The sequence below is a fragment of the Limanda limanda genome, chromosome 9 (assembly GCF_963576545.1).
Source record: "Limanda limanda chromosome 9, fLimLim1.1, whole genome shotgun sequence".
NCBI classification, from domain to species: domain Eukaryota; kingdom Metazoa; phylum Chordata; class Actinopteri; order Pleuronectiformes; family Pleuronectidae; genus Limanda; species Limanda limanda.
In genome coordinates this window covers 16,345,106-16,368,791 of record NC_083644.1, presented here as the reverse complement: position 1 = coordinate 16,368,791, position 23,686 = coordinate 16,345,106, and the positions used below count along the sequence as shown (strand labels likewise).

Genomic DNA, 23,686 nt, shown 5'->3' with positions numbered 1-23,686 from the left:
AAGAAAGAAAGAAAGAAAGAAAGAAAGAAAGAAAGAAAGAAAGAAAGAAAGAAAGAAAGAAAGAAAGAAAGAAGGAAAAACGCCATCTGTGCACCTTGTTAACTTTAATGGACTTTCCTGAGACTGTCTCACTGAGCTGAAGTGCTGGACAGGGACCACTGAGAAGGGTAAGGCTGTGCCCTCAGCCTCTCTATCACACCATCCCTCCCCTCCTCAGACCTGCTCCCTATATAAACAAGGAAGTGTGACCCAGAAGGAGTGAACCTGCCTGCTCACCTCAGTCAAGAGAGTCGTTAGATCATGCTAAATTTGTCTTTTAGGTTATTGCACTCCACAAGGAGAACACTTCCAATAGGTTCCACGGCATTTCAAGCACAGGAGCAAAGATAAGGCAAGTTCTAAGATATCCTCGAACTCACACTGTTTTTCCTGAGACGTTATACAGAAACACTGGTTCTTGTATCTATGCCTGTCACTTTCAGACAGATGGGTTCAGGTGCAGAGCATCTGTCTTGTACAATGTAGTAGCAGGAGGGAAACAAATATTAATTGATGAGTTTGTAATGTGGTATGATTCAAAATAAGGTACTTAAAATGGTGAGAGGACGGCCCATATAACAGCTGATTATCTTAGTCCACAGAAACAACACTTCTGTGAAAACCATTGAAGTATTATGACCGCCTATGCAACAACACCCTGATCGAAAAAACCCTAACATGGCCCGGTGCCACAAGCTTTCTCGTAAAAGCTTCATATTTCGATGTTTGGTTGAAGACTTAAATAAATAAATGTTTTTATTGTGTATCTGGGAGGTCTATGCACTTTTTTCCTGATTTTACTACTAAGAGAATTGTTTAAAGATTGAAATGGAATGGAACCGGAATGTTCTGGATTGATTTTCTTATTAGTGGGGAGGGGTTTGGTTTGGTTTGGTTTAGGCCCCCCTAGGTCCCTTTTGCCTGGGGCCCTTAAAGTTCCTTGACACACCCCTGCCTGTGAAGACAGTTGACAGATTTTTCAAAGTAAATACCAACTGCTGATATGTCTTTGGTTTCATTGGGCATCATACTGTGTGTCATGGTGTCCCATATGAAAGGAGACATTTGTTTTCTACAAATTCAAAACATAATTTATTGTTTGTCTAGAGTGTGGTTATTAACTAGCAAACAATAAACAGAGCAGAGGTGCAGAATCTAAATTAATCCAATCAACCACAGTGTTGACCCAACATTAAATCTTTACCTTGACAGATGAAGGAGGCCGGAGACTCTCCAGGGTGAACACGAGACGTAAGAAAGACCAGCTTCTTCTCCCTTTCTGGACTCAGGTGGGCTGGGGCTTCTTTAAGGTTTTAATGAAGGTAGAGGGAGAAAGATGTGAGGTTGTTAATACACAGAAGTAGACATGCAATTCTAAAAAGCCTTTGATGAAGTAATTATTATGATTTTAAGTTGGTAACAGAATAAGATATTTACAACAGACATAGATATCTCTATGAGTTGCGTACTACAATCTAGTTGGAGACTTGAGGTCAAAACACACACTAACATGGCTGTCCATATTCAGCCAGACACACATGAATCAAACATCAAACCAACACATAGCAGAGAATATTTATCAGTCGAGGTAAATTATAAATCTGTGGAGGTTGGGACCAGGCAGCCACAGGTGTGACCTGCTCTCCTCTCTGAATCGGCTCTTCAGGTCTGGCTGAAGACGTCTCTCTGGCTAGACGTATCTCTCACCTTCTCTACCTCTGCTCTGAAGGGCATATTGGACTGATGAGTCGGACCCTAGACACTTTCCTTGAGCTTTTACAGTCATTTTACTCTTGGATTTTGTTTTTGCATAAATAAGGGTGAATAAAAACATTAGAACAAAATTAATTAAATGGGAAAATGTGGACATGGAGACAATTTTGCTAAAACAAAGACAGAGACCGTGCTGTCCTCAAAACCAATCAGAGATTAGATAGTGTTCTTGTGGTATAAATGACTACATCTGAAGCATTCAATTACAGAAGCATGACCTCCAGTGTTTCCTTCATTACTGATAACTGCTGCGAAATGTTTGAGGGTAAATTCCAGAGATGGTCTGTGGTGTATTTGAAGCCAAGATCAAAAAGATAGAAAATGTTTAATTCTAAAAGTCAAATTAACCTTCACTTGTAAGAGGTTTTATTAACCTCATGTGCTTAGGATCGTTCTCAGTTGCATTCCTTGAGGACAGTGCAATGAAAAGGCTAAATTACAGAAAAACACATACACTGCATTCTGCCTTTCCAGCACAGTAGATTTTTTTTTCTTGGCCAGTGTTTCTCCTCTCATCTGCTGTTGCTAATGGATGAAAATGATTGTTTGCCTCATTGCTATACACAAACTTAATATCTTATTGATTCTTCCACCTTCCTCTGCTGAGCAGAGAAAATGCTAATTAGCAACAGGCTACGCACCTTCCTTCTCCTTAATTCCAATTGTGCCTCAGAGTGGTATGAGTGTGTGTCTACGTGCGTGTGAGTGTGTGTGTGTACATGTGTGCTTGTTTGAGTGGTTAGGAGTCGTAAACAAAAAAAGCGTTGTTCCATTAAAGAACTCTCCCTCTGATTTTATTTCGCTTTTCTCTCCTTCTGCCCTTCACAGAGACAAATGGCTTTGCCATTCAGGAGTCTCCGCGGAGCGGGGCGGGCCGTTTGTTGTAAATGTGAGTGCTTGCGGTTTGGCCGGCCGCTGGGTGCCTGGTGGCTGTGAAATTCCATCACAGAAATTGTGCTCTGGCCTCGACCCCAGGCCACCACACTGGCTCCTAATACAAGAGCGCAGACATAACACACACTCAAGTACAAACCCATTGTATTGTGCAAAACTGCAATTAGGAAAATGGAAAAAGCATAGGCGCACACACACGCACACATACACACACAGCGGATCTCCCTTCAGTAAAACCAAGAACCAGAAAGTTGTGAGCCAAACAAGAGGCAGCTGCCAAGGTCCCGACTGTTTGGGGATTCAACCATTGTGGCCATGCTACATTTAGTCTCAGTGCTAGTGTGCCCTTGCTGCTTCATCTTCCAGCAGCTTCTGGAGCTTTCAGTGGATCCACTGTTTATCCCACATCGTTCTGCACTGTGTGTGTGTTTGTGTGTGTTTATGTGCGTGACAGTCTCCTCAGGGCTCTTACAAATGCTCCCCAAGTAGTTGTTGTGTTTATGTGTCTGTATCTTTGCATTCCTCTTTATCTAACTGTGCCCAGTCAAGCATTGTAGCACAAAATTAAGTCCTGCTATTCCATAGGCACTGCAACATCCAGCGGGAACCTGGAGGAGAAAAACACCACAGCCTGGTCGTCTAGGGGAAATCCTACATTTGGCTTTGGTGTGGTTGATGCAAAAGATCAAGGTTGAGGTCAAGTTTAGGTTGAGCCTCAAGAATACATGTACTGCAGCTTCTTCTCTTGACCTCAGGGTGTCAGTAGAGATCAACAGGCAGGGTGGCTGTGATAGGAGGGCGGTGGAAAGTTGAACGAAAGACCAATAAAAAAGAGAGAGAGGGTGAGAGTTAGATTGAAAGATCGCTTTCTAACACCACACGAAAGATCTAACTCTCTGGAAACTGGAAAAAGTTTATTTCTTTTATTTGCTGACAGTTTTTTTGGAATTTGTTGTAGGAGGGAAGAACAACAGAGAACAGCCGTGTCTCAAACACAAATGGCCTCCATGAAGAAGAATGTTGAGCTGAATGTCAAATCAGATTTACAGACACTGCGTACATATGAGGAGAAAAACATTTGTACTCAATCGATCCACTTTGTTTGATTGTCTTTATTAATCAGATGAACTACATTTTCATCTTAGTGTGGTGAGTACTGGGTTTGCATTGCACATGTGTGTACATAGAACCTTCAACTAACAATTATTTAAATTACTGATTAGCTTCTGATTTTATTCTTGATTAGATGATTTATTATTTAGTGTATGAAATCAAGAAAACCTCTCTCTGAGCACCACTGAGACTAATGCATGGTTTTATAACCAGCAGATTAGATTACTACGCTTATGCTTTGCTCTCTGGTCGACCTAAGAACACAATTAATCAGCTATACAGTTAATTCAAAACTATGCAAAATGACTACCGACTAAGACCACACATAACAGAAAATAACACACAACCAACACACACCTATTTTAAAATCAGCATGACATGGACTTGCAGCAGACTACTTATCAGAAATGATTAAGGTTTATGAACCAGGAGGACACCTCAGATCCTCTGGATTTTCTCCTTAAGCTGTTCCATAAAGCAGAACCAAAACAGTTGGTGGTGCTGCTTCCAGCCATTACGCTAGAGAAGCCTCCCGAAGGATCTAAGATGAGATGAAAATATAGATATTTTTAAACGTATATTAAAAACCCATCTATTGATTCTGGCTTTTATGTCATGTTTTATAATTCCATCTTTGTATTATCTGTATTTATTTTGTATGGTTTATCTTTTTATTTTTTATTGTTGTCTTTTCTTTTATTGATGGCTTCTGTGTGCTTTAGTCTCTAAATCTATTGTGTTTTGATTGATTTTAATTCATTTTTAACATCATGTTTTGTCATTCACCTGTTTAGCATTTAATTTATTGGAAAGGTCCTGTATAAATACCTGCCATTTCTAAATCCTTTATTTGATCAACACAGTCCGAACCTCAGATCAGCTGTAGTGGTTATGTGCATGGCATCTAATTGTAACTCGTATTTGTGACTTTAATCCTTCACCGAAGTCTTGCTGCTGTGAAAGTACTTCCGAGAGGTCATGTCTCTCATTTACGAAGCTTTTTAACGTCACTTCATCACAGGCCTCTCTGGGCCCGTCGCCGAACACGACTGAAATAAAATATATCTAGGAATTAGGGAGAGAGGGATGGATTGAGAGAGGAAATGTGTGTGTAAGAGAGCGGAGGTGTATGCTACAGCAGGAGGGCGGAGGCTGCTCGGGGTGGAGGGGAACCTGACAATGAGTGAGTGAAAGTGGCAGAGGGAAAATTTATGCCCACACTTCCAAATCAAAGTGCTCCCCTCAGCATATTTCTCACCTGCCAAAGTCACGCGCTGCACTGTACGGCTCATTCTCTTGCAGCTTGTCAGGAGGAAATAAAGAATTAAAAGATGTCCGACTACGATCAGCTCTGATAAATATGTAAATTACAGAAGGGAAAAAAAGTGCCTGTGAAAAACAACATAAATCTAATGGATTCTGAAGGTCAGGCCTGATTGTGCTGGTCAGCTCTTTCTGTGGCAGCGAGTCTTGGGAACTTTGGACTCAAGTCTCATATAAGTTGTGACATGATGTAATTAACCGAGCTCATCCTCATCATTCTTCTTCAGCGGGTACAAAGGAAGCCCTGTCAGGATCGTCTCGAAAACTCATGGAATATATTTAAATACATTTAGCAACTTTCATAATAAATTTGATTTGAGCAGAAGCAGATCTTGCTTACTCTTTAATCTCATCGCTGTCCAAACTTTCCTACATGTAAGGCTGAGGGACGATTTTTAAGACTGGCACTAAAATTTATGAGCGCAGTTATCTTATTGGACAGCAAATAGCATCTTAGGTTTATAATGGAGCAGATGAAATATGGGTATCTAAACTCTCTGGCACACGATGAAGAGAGAAAATATGCTACCGTATAAACTGCAACTCTGCGTCATTCTGCACAGTAATACAATAAAAAAAAAAACAATGTCACACTGGGCACAGCTTTATACCACATTATACAACAACTCTCAAACCAAGGCCTCTGTATATCTCTCTCGCCTCTCTCTGCTCTGTGGGTTTTACATTGTAATAAATTAGCCTCACTTTAGTGAGATGGCAACAAGACACGCTTGGCGCCCTGCTCAGTGCGTCATATCGAGGAGTGGCCCGAGCTGTAAATCGTCACCGCCGCTGAATTTATACAGAGCCTTGGGACGAGATGCAGCACCGCGCACTGCCCAGCTGAGTGAGCCCCAACAAGCATCAAAGATCTGCACTTCTTCAACCAGCCTGCACACCCACCCCTCGCTCCACCTGCTAACACCACCCACTCCGCCACCTCAAGGACAGAGAGAGAGAGAGAGAGAGAGAGAGAGAGAGAGAGAGAGAGAGAGAGAGAGAGAGAGAGGGGGGAAGAAAGAGAGAAGAAAAGGAGAGGCAGGGATCGGCTTAACTGTAGAGAGCTCTAAAGTGATAAAGAGTTTTATGATGCCGTTTTCTTCCCCCAGTGTTTGACCAGGTCCCTGACTTAAATTTTGTTTTATTGTGTACGTGTGTGTGTGTGTGTGTGTGTGTGTGTGTGTGTGTGTGTGTGTGTGTGTGTGTGTGTGTGTGTGTGTGTGTGTGTGTGTGTGTATGTGTGTGTGTGTGTGTGTGTGTGTGTGTGTGTGTGTGTGTGCTGCAGAGCCCGTGGCGTGTGGCAGATTTATTCAGCATTCAGCTCATCTTATGGTGTGGAAGGCAGGGGCCCTGCCAAGGCCTCCTCACACTTCATTCATAAAGCATCCCCCTGTCACTTCACATATTGCACAGCTAAAGTCTCACAGAGGTGCAGGACGGAGGGAACGAGTCCCATCATAAACACTGCTAATTCACATGAAATAGGAACGCAGTGTTTTCTCTGAGCATCTGAGACGTCTGGGAAAAGAAGACCAGGGAGGGAATGATGGAGGGAATGATGTTTACACGGACAGATAGACAGACGTAGACAAAGAGGATGATTGATGAAAAGACAGAGGACAGTGAAGGGGACAGAGAGACACACAAAAGAAGAATGACACATAAAACTTCATTTAAATCTTCCTCCTGTTCTGCTTTTTAAATGTATCTCTTTTCAATGAACAATCAACAACCAGTACATCCAATCATTAAAGTATTTTTTTTATCACTGATTAATAGTTAATTTTTTTATTTTTCATTGTAGTATGGTTACATACAGTAATGTACCTTCAACAAACAAATAACAAAATTAAACTTATTTAAATGTAATACTGGAAAATTGGAATAAACATCCTGAAGATTCTTATTTTTTCTGACTTTTATGTGACATGAAATCTTTCTTCGTCCTGTCGTCTGTTTTTCTCTGCACTCCCTCATCTGACCCCACCTTCCTTCTTCACATCCTCTCTTTCTCCTCCACCATCACAGCTACCTAGGATGTGTACGCAGCTGAAGAGAGTAATCATAGGAATGTGTTAGGCCAGAGGTGTGTTTGTGAGTGTGTGTCTGTTTTTTTATATATATAGAGAGAGACAGAAAGAGAGAGAGAGAGACAGAGAGAGAGAGAGAGGGGGGGGGGAGAGGGAGAGAGAGAGGTTTACAATGGCTACGTCGAGACACTCCAATTGGCATCACGTCCAGACAGAACGGAGAGGGACAGACAGAAGGAGAGAAAAGAAAATTAGGAGAGTCATAAAAGGGGCAAACGATAGAGACAAAGACACATAAAAAGAGAGAGCGAGAGAGACCGAGAGAGAAAGATTGAAGAGCGGAGGAAACCCTTGAGAAGAAAGCATGTAAATATACCAACGGCGGGCCTCTTAAGTGGAGATGAAGAGGCGGCGGGATAAAAAGCTCTGAGCGCTGTGTGATTATGGATCAATTTGCCGCAATCAAGCCCCCTCATGGCTGGTCCCTGTGAAATGGAGAGGTTTGTGCTCCTCAAGGGCAGCCGTGATGACAATGGAGGTCACAGAAGACGGGAGTGACAGAGTGACAAAGGGAGACACGCAAACAGACATGCAAGCATCATAAGCACGGGAGGGAGGGGACACGCTCCGTCTCCAACAAGGTGCGAGCCGGACATCAGCATTCCAGCCCTCGCCGCAGGGCTGTCTAATTATGTAAATGGAAAGAGGTGGTGGGGAGATGCATGCCTTTGGCCATCATTGACCATGGAGCAGACTGGTACTACTGTCAGCTCTGGTCCTGTTAGTGCCGCAAATGGGTACTCATGTGGATACAGCATGACAATAATAAACCAAATGAGGACTACCCTATTTTGTCAACCATTCAGCACTGAATAAAAGCAGCAGAGTCTTGTACTGAGGCGAACACAGCAAAGCTAAAAGAGGAACTTAAAGGTCCAGGGTGTAGGATTTAGGGAGATCTATTGACACAAATGCAATAATATATTCTTGAATGTTTTTTCATTAGTGTATTAATGACCTGAATCTAAGATGTTTCTACAGTAGCCCTGAAAGAAAGAAGTTGAGGGGAGGAGTCCGTTAGTTGCAACATACCAGCTCACCAATGGATGCCACTAAAGCCTGGTTCCCAAGCCTAGATTCTTTGCCTGATTTCTCAGGCAGTCGCCACTCGCTACATGTGAACTCTTCAAAGATGCAAGTTGTGAGACTCGCTGATATGTCGAAAACTACAGCCAATCAGAGCATACAACCTATTAGTATGGGGTTTCTCTTGGTGAAAGATTGTGCAGTGTGTGACCCCCCTTGTGGCCAGTCACTTGTATAGCATCAACATTTAGTCCTGCAGTGTGAACTGCACAGGAACCCACGACTTTGAGAGTTGTGTAGTGTGAACTTGGCATATATCCCACATACACCCAACAGTGAGGTCACAGCGTACCAACACACTCCGAAGTAAACTTCTACATCCTGGCAGCCACGTGAGATGTTAAACCACTAGAGGTCAGAAAAAACAAGGTTTTCAGAGGTTGTCAAAGCACTCTTAAATTACATTTAAGTTAAATAGCCTAGGGCATGGAAAAACAATCAAATACTGTATTTTTATACATATGCCACTGAAGGTGAATCATATTAAGACATAAATGTTTTATTACCATGAGGGATTATCTGTCATTCACTTAAAAGCTATAAACAGTCAAGGTTAAATGAACAATTATGTTCTTCAGTGTGTTCGTTCATCAACAAGACCTTGACAGAATTAGTCATTAAAGGTTTTAAATTAATATATGTTTCATTCATTTTGATTACATTTTTTTTTTTTAACTGATTTAAAGTTTGGAATAATTTAGAGCTACATTCGTGTTCTAATAAGCAGCATTGCGTGCTCATTATAATGTTACTCATTCTAAATGCTGGGGTCAATGAAATATGGTTACATGCAATGCAAGGTTTAGAAATCCTCCCTCGTTACCAGAGTCTGCTGTGAGTATGTGAGCTTTTATTCTTTGTATAGTCTTCAGCACCAACAACAACTTCAAGCTTTTCTTCATGCCACTTAGAAGCAGCCGGTATCTCTTACAGTCACACACTGTTTTGTGGAGCCCTGTAACTGTGGAGCACGAGTGTGATAGACAGTTAGCACTGAGTGGTAGACAGAGATTCACTGAGAGAGAGACAAAGAGGGAGCTCTGTCATGAATCAAAAGCAATGGGCCCTTTTAGCGATATGATACGGACGTCTGGTGCAAAGGCAGAGATGCGGACTGCTTAGGGTTTCAAGGCATTGGTCACAGGCCTCTGTGAAACCCTGACTTCTCCTCTCTTGCCTTCAGAAAATGATGACAGGAGGAGAAGCACATAAAAAGGAGGGATGGCTGGTCTGTGAGCCGCATGATACAGAATCAGAGGCAGCCAGTAATGGCATTTTTTGAAGAATGTGCCACTGAACTTTAAGGGCTGACTTTCTTGAAAGGACAAGTTACAAATAGGAAGAAAGGAGACGGAGAAATGATTTCCCAGGGATATACCCCCCACTGTGTTGCCCTATCGCAGCACCACAGCGAGGGAGTGTGTTTCTCTGTGTGTGTGTGCGGGTTTGTGTGGGTACGGCGTATTTGGACAACGCAAGGAAAAATGGTTGCATGTGCACAAGCGGACATACAGTACAGGGACACCTCTGGCTGAACTGGAGCAGTGTGTGGACAGAGAGGACACAGTTTGTTCTTCAATGTCATTCAGGCCAGTGTTGCTCAGAGAGAAGTTTGTAACCAAAATCCATCTGACAAGCAGAGCAGAACAGACGGACGCAGACAGAACTGATCTGTAGTTCTTTATTACTCCGTCTCTTCCTACCTATCAATAATTTCTGAGCCGCAGCATTACAGCCGGGCTGAGGTAAACAACCATAGTGCATCCCAGCTTTAATAACGACCATTACGCCTCCAAGCTGTCTTTCAGTCAATTTTTCTTCCTTTCTATTCTGTTTGATTCTACCTCTTTTCTTGTCTCTCTCCTCTTTTTTCACCTCACACCTCCAAAGCAGCTCAAAGTTACTGTAGATCACATTCAATCTGCAGCCCTGTGTGTGTGTGCAGGTGTGTGTGGTCATGTGTGCATTGCAGGCATCAGCGCAGCTCGGCGGCAGCGACAATGTCATTCAGCAGTTTAGTAACAGGCCATTACCTTGTTAATATCAGCCTAATGGGCGGTCTGCTATTTATTTTAAACCACAGTCATGTTTGTGCCATTATCAGCCACTTAGTGCTCCACTTAAAGCAACAGTCCACCGGGACACACCAAAAACAATAACAACATAACAAAGACAATGTGATAATTGGCCCTGTCTCTTTATTAGCGCCACAAAAATAAGGAGCCAACGACATTTCGCTTTACACCCCAACCCACTTCTCACACAGTTCTCAGACGTGAGAGGAAAACAGAACTTGTAAACTTTGTAAGGAATAATTATTTTAGGTCTTTGGATTGTAAATTATGTAGAAATTTTCCATTTTATGTTGTGAAAAGTAAGGTCACGTAAGGTGAAGACATGTATATACCTACAGTCAATGATGTATCTGTTTTATTTATAGAAAGAAAGTAGTTAGTGTGAATTCTGTTTTCAGAGATATTTGAAAAGTCACAGTAGATGCTGTGTGTTTATATTTACATGGGTCAGTCGTGGTCAAACAATAGAAGCGTGTAGCTTTAAATGTCACAAGGAAATATGGAACTGCATTGTCAGCATTAGTTGTTGATCCAGAATATAAAAGAAATAATATTATACTAATGTTGATGGGTTAAGCTGCCAAGCTGTATATAGAGTAATCACAATTATGACACAGTCATGTATGTTCTAAAAAGGCTCATTCAGTTAGAGTTGATCTCTGATTTGATACTGATGATATATTTAATTTATACAATTATAATATAATATACAAACTATACTATACTAGAAACTAACATCTACTTTACTGTTCTATGCTCTACTATTGGAAAAATATATACAAACAGACAACGACATGTATCATTCATTACTAGTGATGTGCATCATTTTCTCCCCCAGTGTTTTTCTTAATACTTTCACTGGAGGGAGTCAGGATATTTTACTATTATTGTTACATGTAATAACTCAGCATTTTGTGAGGAACATTTATTTGCTTTATTTAATAGTTGTAACAAGCTCTTATCTTTCCCTGTCAAGTACTAATGTAAAGCATCTCTGCTTGTTGCCAGGCACCTTCAGTGTGCTGCTGCTGCTGCTGTTTACTGTGGAATATGCTACAGAACCTAACTCCCACTACAGTTTCAAACTGTCAGTTTTACACTCTCTTTGTTTATCGATCAAACATATATGCTAAAACTCAATAATTGCAGCTTTAAGTGCACCATCTTTGAATATTAGATGTAGGAAAGCTACTTTTACTCTGCTACAGTTATTGCCTAAAATGTTGCACTAATCCTTAAGAATATCTCCTGATAGAGAATTTATGAGGATATGAAGTTTGTTCCTAGCAGCAGTCTTTATTTTTGGCACATTTACAATTTCAGCCATTTTTAGGTGACCAGGCCTTTTCTGTCAGGAGACTCACTCTCCTTATCCTATTTTAAACTATTTTAATAATTTTATAATGTTTTATTTGATCTTGTTTTTACTATTTTCTCATCTGTAACAAGTTTATTTTGGAATTTTTGCTCTAATGTTGTGTGACCTTTAAATGCTTTGAATTGTTTCTTATAGTTTAACCTGTAAATCACCTTATAACCTTTTGTCTGAAAGGTGCTATATAAATAAAGGTTATTATTATTATTATTATTACAATTATGTATATATTATATTAGTGTTAAAAACCCATACGGACAACGTGTGGTTTATGCAAGATATTGTCCCACATTAATTATTTATAACCCATTTAAAACCCCTGGATTTGGATCAAATTGACTAAAACAAGATGGCAGATAATGCCACCTTTAATGATGAAATACATACGAATACATTTGAGTGTATCCATAAATAAGAATCAAATGATTATCCCATTTTACAGTTGAGTGATATAAAAACATAAAACTTGACAAACTATAGCCTGCAGGTCTTTTCCAGCTTTGCTTCCTATCTCAGAGTAAATCAGCTCTCTTTCAGAATCAGTAACTTCTCTGTGAAGTCTGAGAGGAAGAAGTCCTGCTACGCAGACACGGTCCATAGCGGCGCATCAATCGTTTACAAAGACTTTGAACTAGGTTGTGGGTATGTTCAGCTCTTTAGTGATTTCCAAAGCTTTCAGCCCAATATCAGCTCTAGTAATGGGCAATTCTTTTCATTTTTCAGACATAAAGTCACCCTTTCTCCCGTCAAGCTTTTTCAAAGCAGCCCGCTTTGGGGCACTGGAAAGATTTTGTCTGACTCCTGGCACATTTTTCAGACTGTCACTGAGGACTCACAGTCTGGGTTGTTATTCAATGACTGCTTATTGATCATCATATGTCCCTCTGTCACTAAGCTTTATAATGTTAAAAGGAAGCTTTTGTGTTCCAGTCTCTGTCTGTTGTATCAATATCTGATCTCAAAATGTAAGACAACCTCACTTTTACAAATGTAAATCATTCACATTCAGACAGGAACAACTCTGACACAAAATACTGCAGAACAATTTTCATTGAATTTCAAAATGTTCCATGTATTTTGCTGATGTTGCACCCTGAGAGAATAAGAAACTCCCCAGTCCTTTTTTTTCAGGTTTCAAATTTTTGATCTAGATCTGTTTAAAACGTATCAGCTGTCTGATGAGCCAAGGACCAGAGGGGACATGGTCAAATCAACATGGACTCATTAGACCGCACACCTCTGCAAATAAATAAATTCAATCAATCTGCATCGAATTTTACACAAATCAGTCCCCTAAATATGCCAGATTTGTTTTAATCAAGATCCATGATTTATTCCCTGGATCTAAATCCATAGCCAGATCCCAAATGTAATGGTTTCTCTTCTGGTGAATACCACATCATTCCACCAACTTGTGTGGTAATCCGTCCAGTTGTTTTTATGTAATCTCCCTTAAAACAAACAAACACAAACAGGAGGAGGGGAAAATTGAGTGACAAATGCGTGTTGCATGAATCCTCAGGAGATCAATATCCCCATGTGCAGAATATTAGTGAAGCGAATACATCTCCTTCCCAAAATTGAATATGACCTCAGCTGATTGATATTATGATGGATTTTATATCTTCCCAGTCAAACAAACTGACCTATGGAGTAATTGACAGGATTGTTCCGTTTTTACTCTGTGATCAAAAAGGGTAAAAATAAAAGTTCTCCATCTCCCTCATCTCTGTGCAAGTTAACTTGAAAGGATTTAAATGCAGTGTAACACCTGCTGTTAATACGACTCCCTGATAAAGCTGACATAAAATGTCTCAGATACCATCAAGGCTTATCGCTGGAAATTAAATGACTTCTGGAATATCAAAAAAAAAACGATCGGGTTACTGTATAACTGTTGAAAGAGAAATATATTTAGGGAAACAGGGGACGACAGCCGGAGAATTTGAATTAAAGTCCAATTTTTTAGGTGTAACAAAGTGAACATGCCTATGTCTGAGTTGCTATATCACTGCATTCAAAGCCAATACCTGTGTCTCCTATGAACTTCTACACTTGAAATTAAGCGAGCATTGAAATGGTAATCGAGCTCATGACTCCAGTTGGCCTCTTGATCCTCCCACTCCTGATTGGCCGGCCTGATGCAACGGCCACATTCTGGTTGGTTAAGGATTAACGTGGTTGCCGTGACAACATGCCGGCCATAGCGCTGTTTTGGAATGGATGTGTGTGTGTGTAAGCGTGCTAGTGTATAGGTTGTTTGAAGTGGCAGGCCTTTTCAACAGCTTTGATCAGGGAAATGTTTGTAGTGGGGGCAAAACCTGGAGAACAAACAGGACTTCTGAGAGATTAGCGATCTGTGGAACACACACACACACACACACACACAGACACACACACACACACAGACACACACACACACACACACACACACACACACACACACACACACACACACACACACACACACACACACACACACACACACACACACACACACACACACACACACACACATACACACACACACACTTGTTTACACACACATACATGTAGGCTGTCTAGAAGTCAGCTTTCTGAATAAAATCAGCCACACTTAGACAGACAGCTCCTCGGCTGAAAATTACACTTGTTCTCTTTCTCATGCGATGAAGCAAAGACGAGGAGGAGGCGAGTGGGACATCAGGAATGGACACATCTGCTGGCTGACATTCCTGTGTTCTTCCCCTCTCCTTCACACCCTCTAAACTGATGTTTTTGAAGACGCACACCAAGGAAAAGGGATCTAGAGAATCTATTTATGTGTGTGTGTGTATGTGTGTGTGTGTGCTTGTGCCACCCCTGCAGGAGCAGTGTAAACTCATCAGCTCCGAGGAGAGGGACCAGGTGAGTGCTTTAGCAGCCAAGGTGTGACACATGGACCCCGCGCTCCTCCATCATGCTATTCTGAGCGGTAGCATGTGTTACCGTGCACCGAGAGGACAAGTCCAATGTGCAAGTAAGGAGCTGTGATTCAGACAAATGCCGCACACTGCAACCACCCGGACGGCTGCCGACCTCCACCCAGACGGACAGCGATGTAGCTATTCTCAGAGCCACCAGCGCATTACTCAGCCCCCAAGGTGGGATGATAAGTCATCCACTGAGGTCGCAGGGGATGTGATGTCTCTCACTGCAAGTAGTTCAGAATTTGAAGAATGGAGGTGCAAGGCTGAAACAAATGGCAATGTGCTCCTCATCTCAGTTAGCAATCGGACAGAGTGGCAAGTCGTGTTCCCAACTCCCAAACTAGCACAGGGCATCAGAATGATAAAACGTGTCAACGCTGTGAGAAAAAACATAAAATAATCTCTTTGACTGGTCGGATTCACAATCCAGAAAGAGATTGATACAGTTTCACTTTCTGTACAAACTTGTAGTTGTTTTTTGGATAAGATATGTTTAATTTCGAAATAATTTTAAACATTTATTGACATTTCAAAACTGCCCGTCTAGAGGTGACTGAATGATTTATTTTGAGATGGCACCATATCTATATATACTCTATATGATGTATATAAGGATGGACAATATGACAGCTGCCCAAAAGTAAAGCCAAAGTGGATATTTTGGCTTCTCTCTGTATAGTCGAACAGAGTGTCGTGGGTGCGACAGCTGGATCTTTATCTTAAAGGAGTTCGGTAACGCTTTATTCAAAACATCGAAGAAATAAAAAAGCAAAAGGAACACAAACTTGAAACAAATAAATACAAAAAAAATGATACCAAAAGATGAACCACATGTAGTAATGATTCAATCTGAGGGACATGAAGCAGGTGGGCACAGTGGCCTGATCACACTCTGAGAAGTCTGCTCCGCAGGAACAGATTATAAAATGGTGATGCAATATTAATTGGTAATGGTGCATGCCAGGGAGTTCAGGGTTGTCCGGGGTTTGTCTCCCACAGGAAAGGCTGTCAGGAGCTGAGAGATACTGTGGGATGGGCCCCTGACCTTGTCTGTCAGCGGGAGAGGAGGGCTGGGAAAGAAGACCCCAGTCCCACTGACACTCAAATCAAAACTCTGCCAGTCTGCAGCGGGTCTGCTGGGACACAACCCGACAACAAGACAGACAGAAGGACACAGAGGGAGATGGACTGAATGAATTTGATCTCCCCAATGCAACGTGACAATTAAAGATATGTTAAACATATTCATTGTGCAGGGAGCGGTCAACAGTAAGATTCTTACTGATTTGATTGGGGACGTTTATTCACGTTCATTATTATTGTGGAGGAAATTTTGTCCATCCTCACCCCTTACTGTATATGCCACTATGTATTAGGTATATAGTGTATATTACATTATATCTGTATAAAGAGAAAAATGCCGGTCTAATTCCACAGACACTCCCTTGTCTCTCTAAGCAGTACCCAAGGTCCAGTTATAGATAAAGGGCAGAACAACAGTACATGGTAGTGTCTACGTTGAGGGACTATCCAACTTCAACTCTCACCAACTTAACTCTTTTGCATATTTCACCAGGGGCAAGACAAAAGGACACAATGTGATCTAGCAAAGCATACTCTCTAGGCTAAACTATCCAATGGGATTCGAACACCTACATGTAATAAAGAGAGTGACGGCAGTTCTACCCATTCATGGATGTACTGTTAGAATGGGTGACACAAGAAGAGGAAGATATACTGAGATGCTGTGGGAGACATCTTCAGACCTGGGGGTGACAATTGCTCATGTTACTGTGTTACAGTTGGTTTATTGTTGCACCTTCTTGTCTCCTTGATGCATCAAGTCTAAATTAAAACCATTCTGCATAAGACATCAGCTTCTGACTGAGTTCTCCTTTCACCAGCTTCCAGAAAACTTCCATAACAATTATTATGTTTAAAAAGGTTTTTGTAACACTGACAGCTCCGCAAGAAAGTGCAAAGACCTATTTTCTTAAAGCACTCACAAAGAAAAACAGAATCAATCTGCAAAAGAAGCGAGTAATTAAGAAAACAACTATTTGCAAAATGTACGTCACCAATTATGTTATTTTAGACTAATCAAAAAGAAAAGTGTTCTTTAAGAATTGATTTGAAGAAGGACATGAGTCTTCAGAAGCAAATCGAAATCCTATTTGTCCAATCGATAGTGAAACTGGCACAACCACAAGGTCCTTGTCTTAAAACTTTAAATCTTGGCTTAAACAAGATCAGAGGGTTTGTGGTATGTCCATGGAAAAGTTGTTGTTGAGCACAAATACCAAATTGAAACCCCAAAAATGTGCAGAACATGATGTGCTATAGATGCACAAAACAAACTCAATGCACACAGATGGGGGAGCAGCGAAATCCTTACAGACAGAAATATATAATATCTTCCTTTCAAGATGTGAATATAGTTATTTCATATAGTGGCAATGTTTGAAGAGAGGGAGTGGACGAGGCACGGCGAGCATATGGGAAGGAGTCTTGTGTCATCATGGGGACACACAAACACTGGACACATGTCAGTTTCAATTAACCCTCTCCCATCTGTCTGTCTCTTTTTCTCTCACTTCTGCTCGCCGGATCCCAACTAGGTCAGGCAGTGCACTAAATCCCCACATGCAGGGTGCAACTTAAAAAAAAAAGAAAACATCACACCAGCACAAAGACAGGAAACTTTTTTGTTTTTCTTGTGTAACACTCGTTTTTTTTTACCCTATTCACTTCAACCATCACCTGTCAAAACAGATCAGACTACCATATTAAATTATCAATGCGGTGGACCTCAATAATTCAGGCTACCCAGCAGTGTGTCATGCTGACAGTGTCCTGGAGTTCCCTTGCATTCTACTGAGTGTCCCTCCAGAGAGCTGGGGAGCAAGAGTCCCTGCTCGGCAGCCGGTGGCAAATTCACCGCTGCTGCCAAAAGGTTAACATCAGCCAATGGATTTGAATAAAAGAAAATGCATGATGATATTTGCAGCAACATATTATCTAAGACAACATTACAGTCTTTATAGAAACAGGATGTCAACTGAGAGCCTGGTAAGATATAAAGTGACGAAAAGACAGATGCACACAGATGGATGAGACAATACACAAGTTATGTCTCCGATTTGATCTGTTTTGGTCGTTTTAAACTCTAATTAAATTCAACAGCACATTACAGTAGCATCAGTAGCACACATGCTCCCATCCAGAGGAGCCAGGCTGTTTGGTGTGTGCGCCGGAGACAGAGTGAAACGTCACGCTGTAATGCTATTTCCCTGAGTCTGACAAACGAGGCCGCGGCTGCGCTCTGCTGTCGGCAGTTACCTACGAAAGAACGCATCAATCCAAAGGGTTCTCCAGTTTCACCTGTCAAACTGCTGCACATTCTTCCCTCCACTTGTGGCGCCAAACACACACACACACACACACACACACACAGAAAACATACAGGGATTATATGTCACAGACACGCCACCTCTGCCCTCCGTTCCTCTTCTCCTCCACCCTGACACCTCGTGTCAGATCCCTTTCCTCTCCTCCTTCCTCTCCAACCCCCCCCTGCAAACCCCCCCTCCACAACACCTAGCCGTGTGCAGGTGCAAGGCTGCTGGCAAACTGTCAGCTTGAGTCTCCTTTACTTAAAAACACACACACACACACACACACACACACACACACACACACACACACACACACACACACACACACACACACACACACACACACTCACACTCACACACACACACACACACACACACACACACACACACACACACACCCACTCACACACACACACACACACACTCAGCTTGGCTCCAGCATAAGCTGTCGATTCTGTGAATTGGTCTCCACACAGCAAGCTGGATCACACTCTCACTGTCAACACATAAAGAGAGACTAACAGCAAGAGGGCTAAAGGTTGGAAAACACTGGCTAGGGAAAATAACACAAGAAAATATAAAGGGAAATAGAATCTGTTTGGGCAAAACATGAAAGAGCCTTTCTTGCGTTGCTGCTGTAGTTAAAAATATCAACTCATTTAATTCAGCCACAGAGATACAATGATGAGGAGGCTAACTCCCCTCCCCTAGGGTTAGGGGGGGTTAACCCTTAATCCTAACCCCCCTAGCCCTCTGCACAGGGGGGTTATATGAGGGTGAGAAAGACAAAGAGGAGCATAAGGAGCAGAATTATGAGGAAGAGGGGAAGGAAGAGGGGATGTAAGATGAATGAGAAGAAATTAGCAGAATGGAGCTGGATAGAGGGAGGAGAGTCAGGGAGGCTGGGTACGAGATTCAAGTCAAACCTGAACTGTTTTCTGCTGCAGGTGTCATCAGGTCTGTTGAAATAAGAAAATTGCTATAGTCTTACTGATGTACTTTCATAATGAGAAGGATCATCCCCACAATCATTTAAATATTTGAACAGAACAGCAGGGAAACCAGTGTCTGGTGGGAAAGAACCACTTTGTGAATATGTTTACTGGAGAAAACTACTCAGGGAACCACAGGAACAGAACTTTCTACAAAATGCAAACAGAGTGAGTCTGTCTCTGCTCTGTCACGTCTACTGGAATGTAATAGAATCAAAGCATTTTTAAAAATATTAATTACAGTGTAATACACACACACACTATCAGAATGACCCTGTTCTGTGATTTTCAGAATAGACTTAATAGATAAGATTTGTTGAGATTAATATCAACGTTACTGATTGAAAATTAAACTATCCCGCAGATTAAAGATATACTGATAGAGTCCTCATGTGCTGGCTGGAAAGGTAATAAAGTTTAATGAATGATCCATCGTGGAGCATCAACACACACACACACACGCACGCACACGCACACGCACGCACACACACACAAACACACACACACACACACACACTGTATGTGGACCTCGTGGTGACCTCTAGAGCTGTGAACATAGACTTGGTGTCAGTCTACATGGCCCAGGGTCAACTGACAGCTCTAAACAAGACTCTCATTAGCACCAGGCCATTAGGAGCACCTGCTGGCAGTGTGTGTGTGTGTGTGTGTGTGTGTGTGTGTGCGTCTTAACCATGGACATGGGGTCCATGTTGACACTGACAAGAGAAGACAAGTGTCACTTTGGTCTTGGGCCCTGGGTCCCCTCAGATATCTGACCTGTGTATAGCACTCAGACACACACTGATATGAGATGTTGAATGAGCTTTCTGAAAATAAATGCACAGTGCAGATGTTTGTGCTTCATAATAGAAGAACAAATATCTCTTCACGTCCAGTGGAGATTGTTACTTCATCTCACGACAGATGAACAGTAAACCTGAATCTCACTGCAGATAGAAATAAATCCAGAGCTGAGAGCTGGTAAAACACTTTTCACCGGCCTGATGGTTACTTTTTACCATCAAGGTTGCTCACTTCAAAGTGTCAGAGATTTTGATTTTGTCAGAATATAAGGTTAGAACCTTGACTGAATTTAAACAACCACTTTTGTTTGAAAATCTCTGGATTGCAGACTGTGTCCATAGAAAGTCGACAACAGCCGCTATGTTTTCAGATTCAAAGTTACAGCCCAGTTTGATTGTGAAGAAACAAGAGACCAATACACAAAAAACAATCAAGCATTTACTTGTTGTTCTCTTGACCCGTTTTACTTTGATTCAAGCACAATGATATTTTACTTCAAAATTGTACAAAGAAACCTTTATGTCCATCTCCAACTTAATATTTAAACTAAATGTACTTTCGTACTATCGTAGGAGAAGAGAAGCAGTGAACTATATCAAAATATTATGTTCTTATGTATTTGGAGTTCTTCATTCATTTGTCATTTAACTCACGTAACAGTAAGGAAACCTCCACATTGCTATTTACCTTTCAAATATGGTCAATGGTGCTCTTCAAGTCGTGATGCACTCAAAGTGCTTCCACTACAGTTTTGCCATTTACCCATTCACACAATTGTAGGGCACTTACTCTTCATCTACAGCCATCAGGGGCAATTTGGGGTTCAGTGTCTTGCCCAAGGACATTTCTACGTAACGCCTGGTTGGTGGATGACACGCTCTTTCTCCTGAGCCACAGTCGCCTTTATATAGATTTAGGAATGTTTGATTCTGCCAAATAAAGATGCAAATTAACAACGTATTTTTCAAAATGTTATCATATGTGCACTTAATCAAATGTTGAAACTGTTTGTCAATGCAGCGTGAAGATCTCATGGTGGCAGAGGTAGAAGACACGATACCTTTCATTGGGAGAGATGCTCAGTCAGCAGCTAACACTTATCGACACCACTTCCTTTAAACAAAATAATCTGCCGGATTTAGAAGAGATTGGAAGAGACAGTTAATCCATGTTTTATGCTGTTTGTACTCATCTTCGCATACACAACAAACTGTGTGCTGCGGCCTGTCGAATATGAATACTGACACGCACGTCTAAGCATATGCATATGAGCAGACTGCACATGCATTCCAGTTTGTGTGTGTATTGGAGACCACATGTGCCAGCGCTGTCAGGGTTTCCTAGAAATGGTATAATTTATCACACCTAATTAATTATACTCCAACACTGAGAAGAGTCATCCTTGTCACTCAATCAGCTCGCCCCTCTGTCGGCCGACAGGAGGAAAGACCCAGATAAACTCACAGAGTCGGGAAAGAAGTCTCCCTCTCTTCTCGGGCTGATTCGCCATGCCCATATTGCCGGTTTCAAATTACCATTTAAATAAAGAGGGTAGCTAAATGACCACTGTTGGAACATAAAAAGAAAAATTTAATTGTTTTTCTTTCTCAAGGCTCTTTTATTCTCTCCTCTTTGTAGCTCAAGCTCCTCATCATTTTTAATTTGTTTTGTCTGGGAGGGATCGTTGATAAAAAAATATGTGCAGGGGAATTGGAATGTGAAATGATCAATTCATCTTTGATTACAAAGTAAATCTAATCTCTTTAATGGGCAACACTGACTCTCAAAGCTAAGCAGACTTGAAACAACTCAGGTATGTTCATTCTTTATAGATTTGATTATGATAAACTATACAAACAAGACAATAGCATGAACAACCACAGGGTATAAAGTTTGTTTCAAGACAGATCACATGATTAAAAGGCTGCACTGAAACCACAGTAGACCAACACATAGACCTCTGGGGCCTGGAGAAGTGATTAATATTATAGTGGTAATGTGAATTAACAGCATATGAGTGGAAAACACTTGAACATGTTTTTGTATAGAACAGTAAATAATTAAAACAGAATATAGTTTTGTGGATTTTCTGTTTTAAATACTATTCTTGGGGAAACTACTGTTCCCAATTGTTTTGGCCGCGTGTGAGTGATGTGTGTTAAAAAAAAAATGCTGCAGATATAGATGCACTTTAGAAATGTGTGTGTGAATGGGTGAACGGAAAACTTAAAGCACTTTAGGTGGTCATTAAGACTAGAGAAGGATTACAGATCATTTACCATTCATCATCCTAGTATAGGTGCAACCTCTGTATTATATTTGTTTCCATATTTGTTTCCTTTTTATTTGATAGGGCCAGTGCTCATTGATCAACACGCGAAATGCTATTAAAAAGAAAAAGTTATCTTTATAGGCAAATATGTATTTGTGCCCCTTGCCCACTTCTTAACAGACAACCTGAAATAAAATAAGATTTTAAATCATATTATCACAAATATCTATGGATAATAGAAGTGGTATGGTACCCAGAGCAGTACAATGCATACAAACTAAGTGTATGTTTTTTTCCCAATAATTTCTTTCATTCTCAAAACAAGGATATTATTTTGAAAGTCTGTGATGGATTATACAGTAATAGCCCTGCTAATTTTTGTGGATCTATAGATGTTGACATGAATGTTTAATCAGTAGGTTGTGTGAATAAAAACATCACAAACTCGTCATCATGGAGGTGAGCAGACAGCACCGGATCCAGATTGATTGCCCTTGAAATCCAACAGAATTGCGTAGCTTGTAACAAGCTTTACTTGCTATATTAAATTATCATTAAAATGCTATTAGCAGAATTAGTTGATCTCCATTTTAAACAACACATCTATGACGACTGAGGCACTGAAGGGGATGGGGTGAGGGGGGGTTACAGAGAGGGGGAACTGGTGCATCGAGGACAATGGAGAGAGGGGGAAAGTTAAAGTTACAAGAGGAGAGCAGCGAGAAGCAAGACGAGCAAAAGGAGGAGAGAGGAGAAGAGGATATGGCAGGGGAGGAGAGGTGAGTCTGGGAGGAGAGAGGCGACGAGAGACGACAGTGGGAGAGGAATATTAAGCAGCGGCAGTGATTAGGGTGGTGGTGCAGAGTGGCACTGTGACAGTGACATTGGGTGCCTTTGGCAGCCCCTGCCACGCTGATTCACTGGAACCTGCTTCATTTGGGCCATAATTAGCTTAAATGTTCAGAGAATGAAAAATTCATCATCGCTTTGAATCTTGTTAATTGGGGGAGCCGTCTGCATTAATAGAGGCCATTTGGAAGCTCTGTGTTTAAGTATGCATGTGTGTGTGTGTGTGTGTGTGTGCACGCAGGTATGTATGAGTGCATCTGTATGTAGCAGAGCTCCGTTTTGCATCTGCTTACCGAAGGAGCTGATGGATTCCAAACTTTACCAGTTTTTATCTCAGAAGCAGGCAAATAAGCTTCTTAAAAACGATAAGGACCTCTGAGTAATGCCGACAGCTGGGAGGAATTTAACAGCTACAGTCAGCATATCTTATCACGCATACAATTAACTGACAATGTATGGACATGCAGCTGGATGAGGTTATAGGTAGAGAAACACTCCACACGTAAGGAGCAGGGGAAGCAGAGTCACCCTGAGGCCGGAGATATCAGAGTTTTGTCACTGTTTGTTAACCCTGCAGTCACTTTACAGATAAACATGGCAACATATTAGAATATAAGAATAGATTTTGTATGATAAAAGCTCATAACTGCCATCAGAG

At 41.3% G+C, this 23,686-nt stretch overlaps 1 protein-coding gene across 1 annotated transcript in view; it reads right to left on the bottom strand.

Annotated features, from left to right (window-relative positions):
* agbl4 (AGBL carboxypeptidase 4) overlaps window positions 1–23,686 on the bottom strand; it is a 263,547-nt gene that overhangs the window by 27,066 nt on the left and 212,795 nt on the right. Inside the window, exon 7 of the mRNA XM_061078886.1 lies at window positions 1,244–1,333. Within this exon, the coding sequence (XP_060934869.1) occupies window positions 1,244–1,333 (90 nt within the window). The remainder of the gene's footprint in view (window positions 1–1,243; window positions 1,334–23,686) is intronic.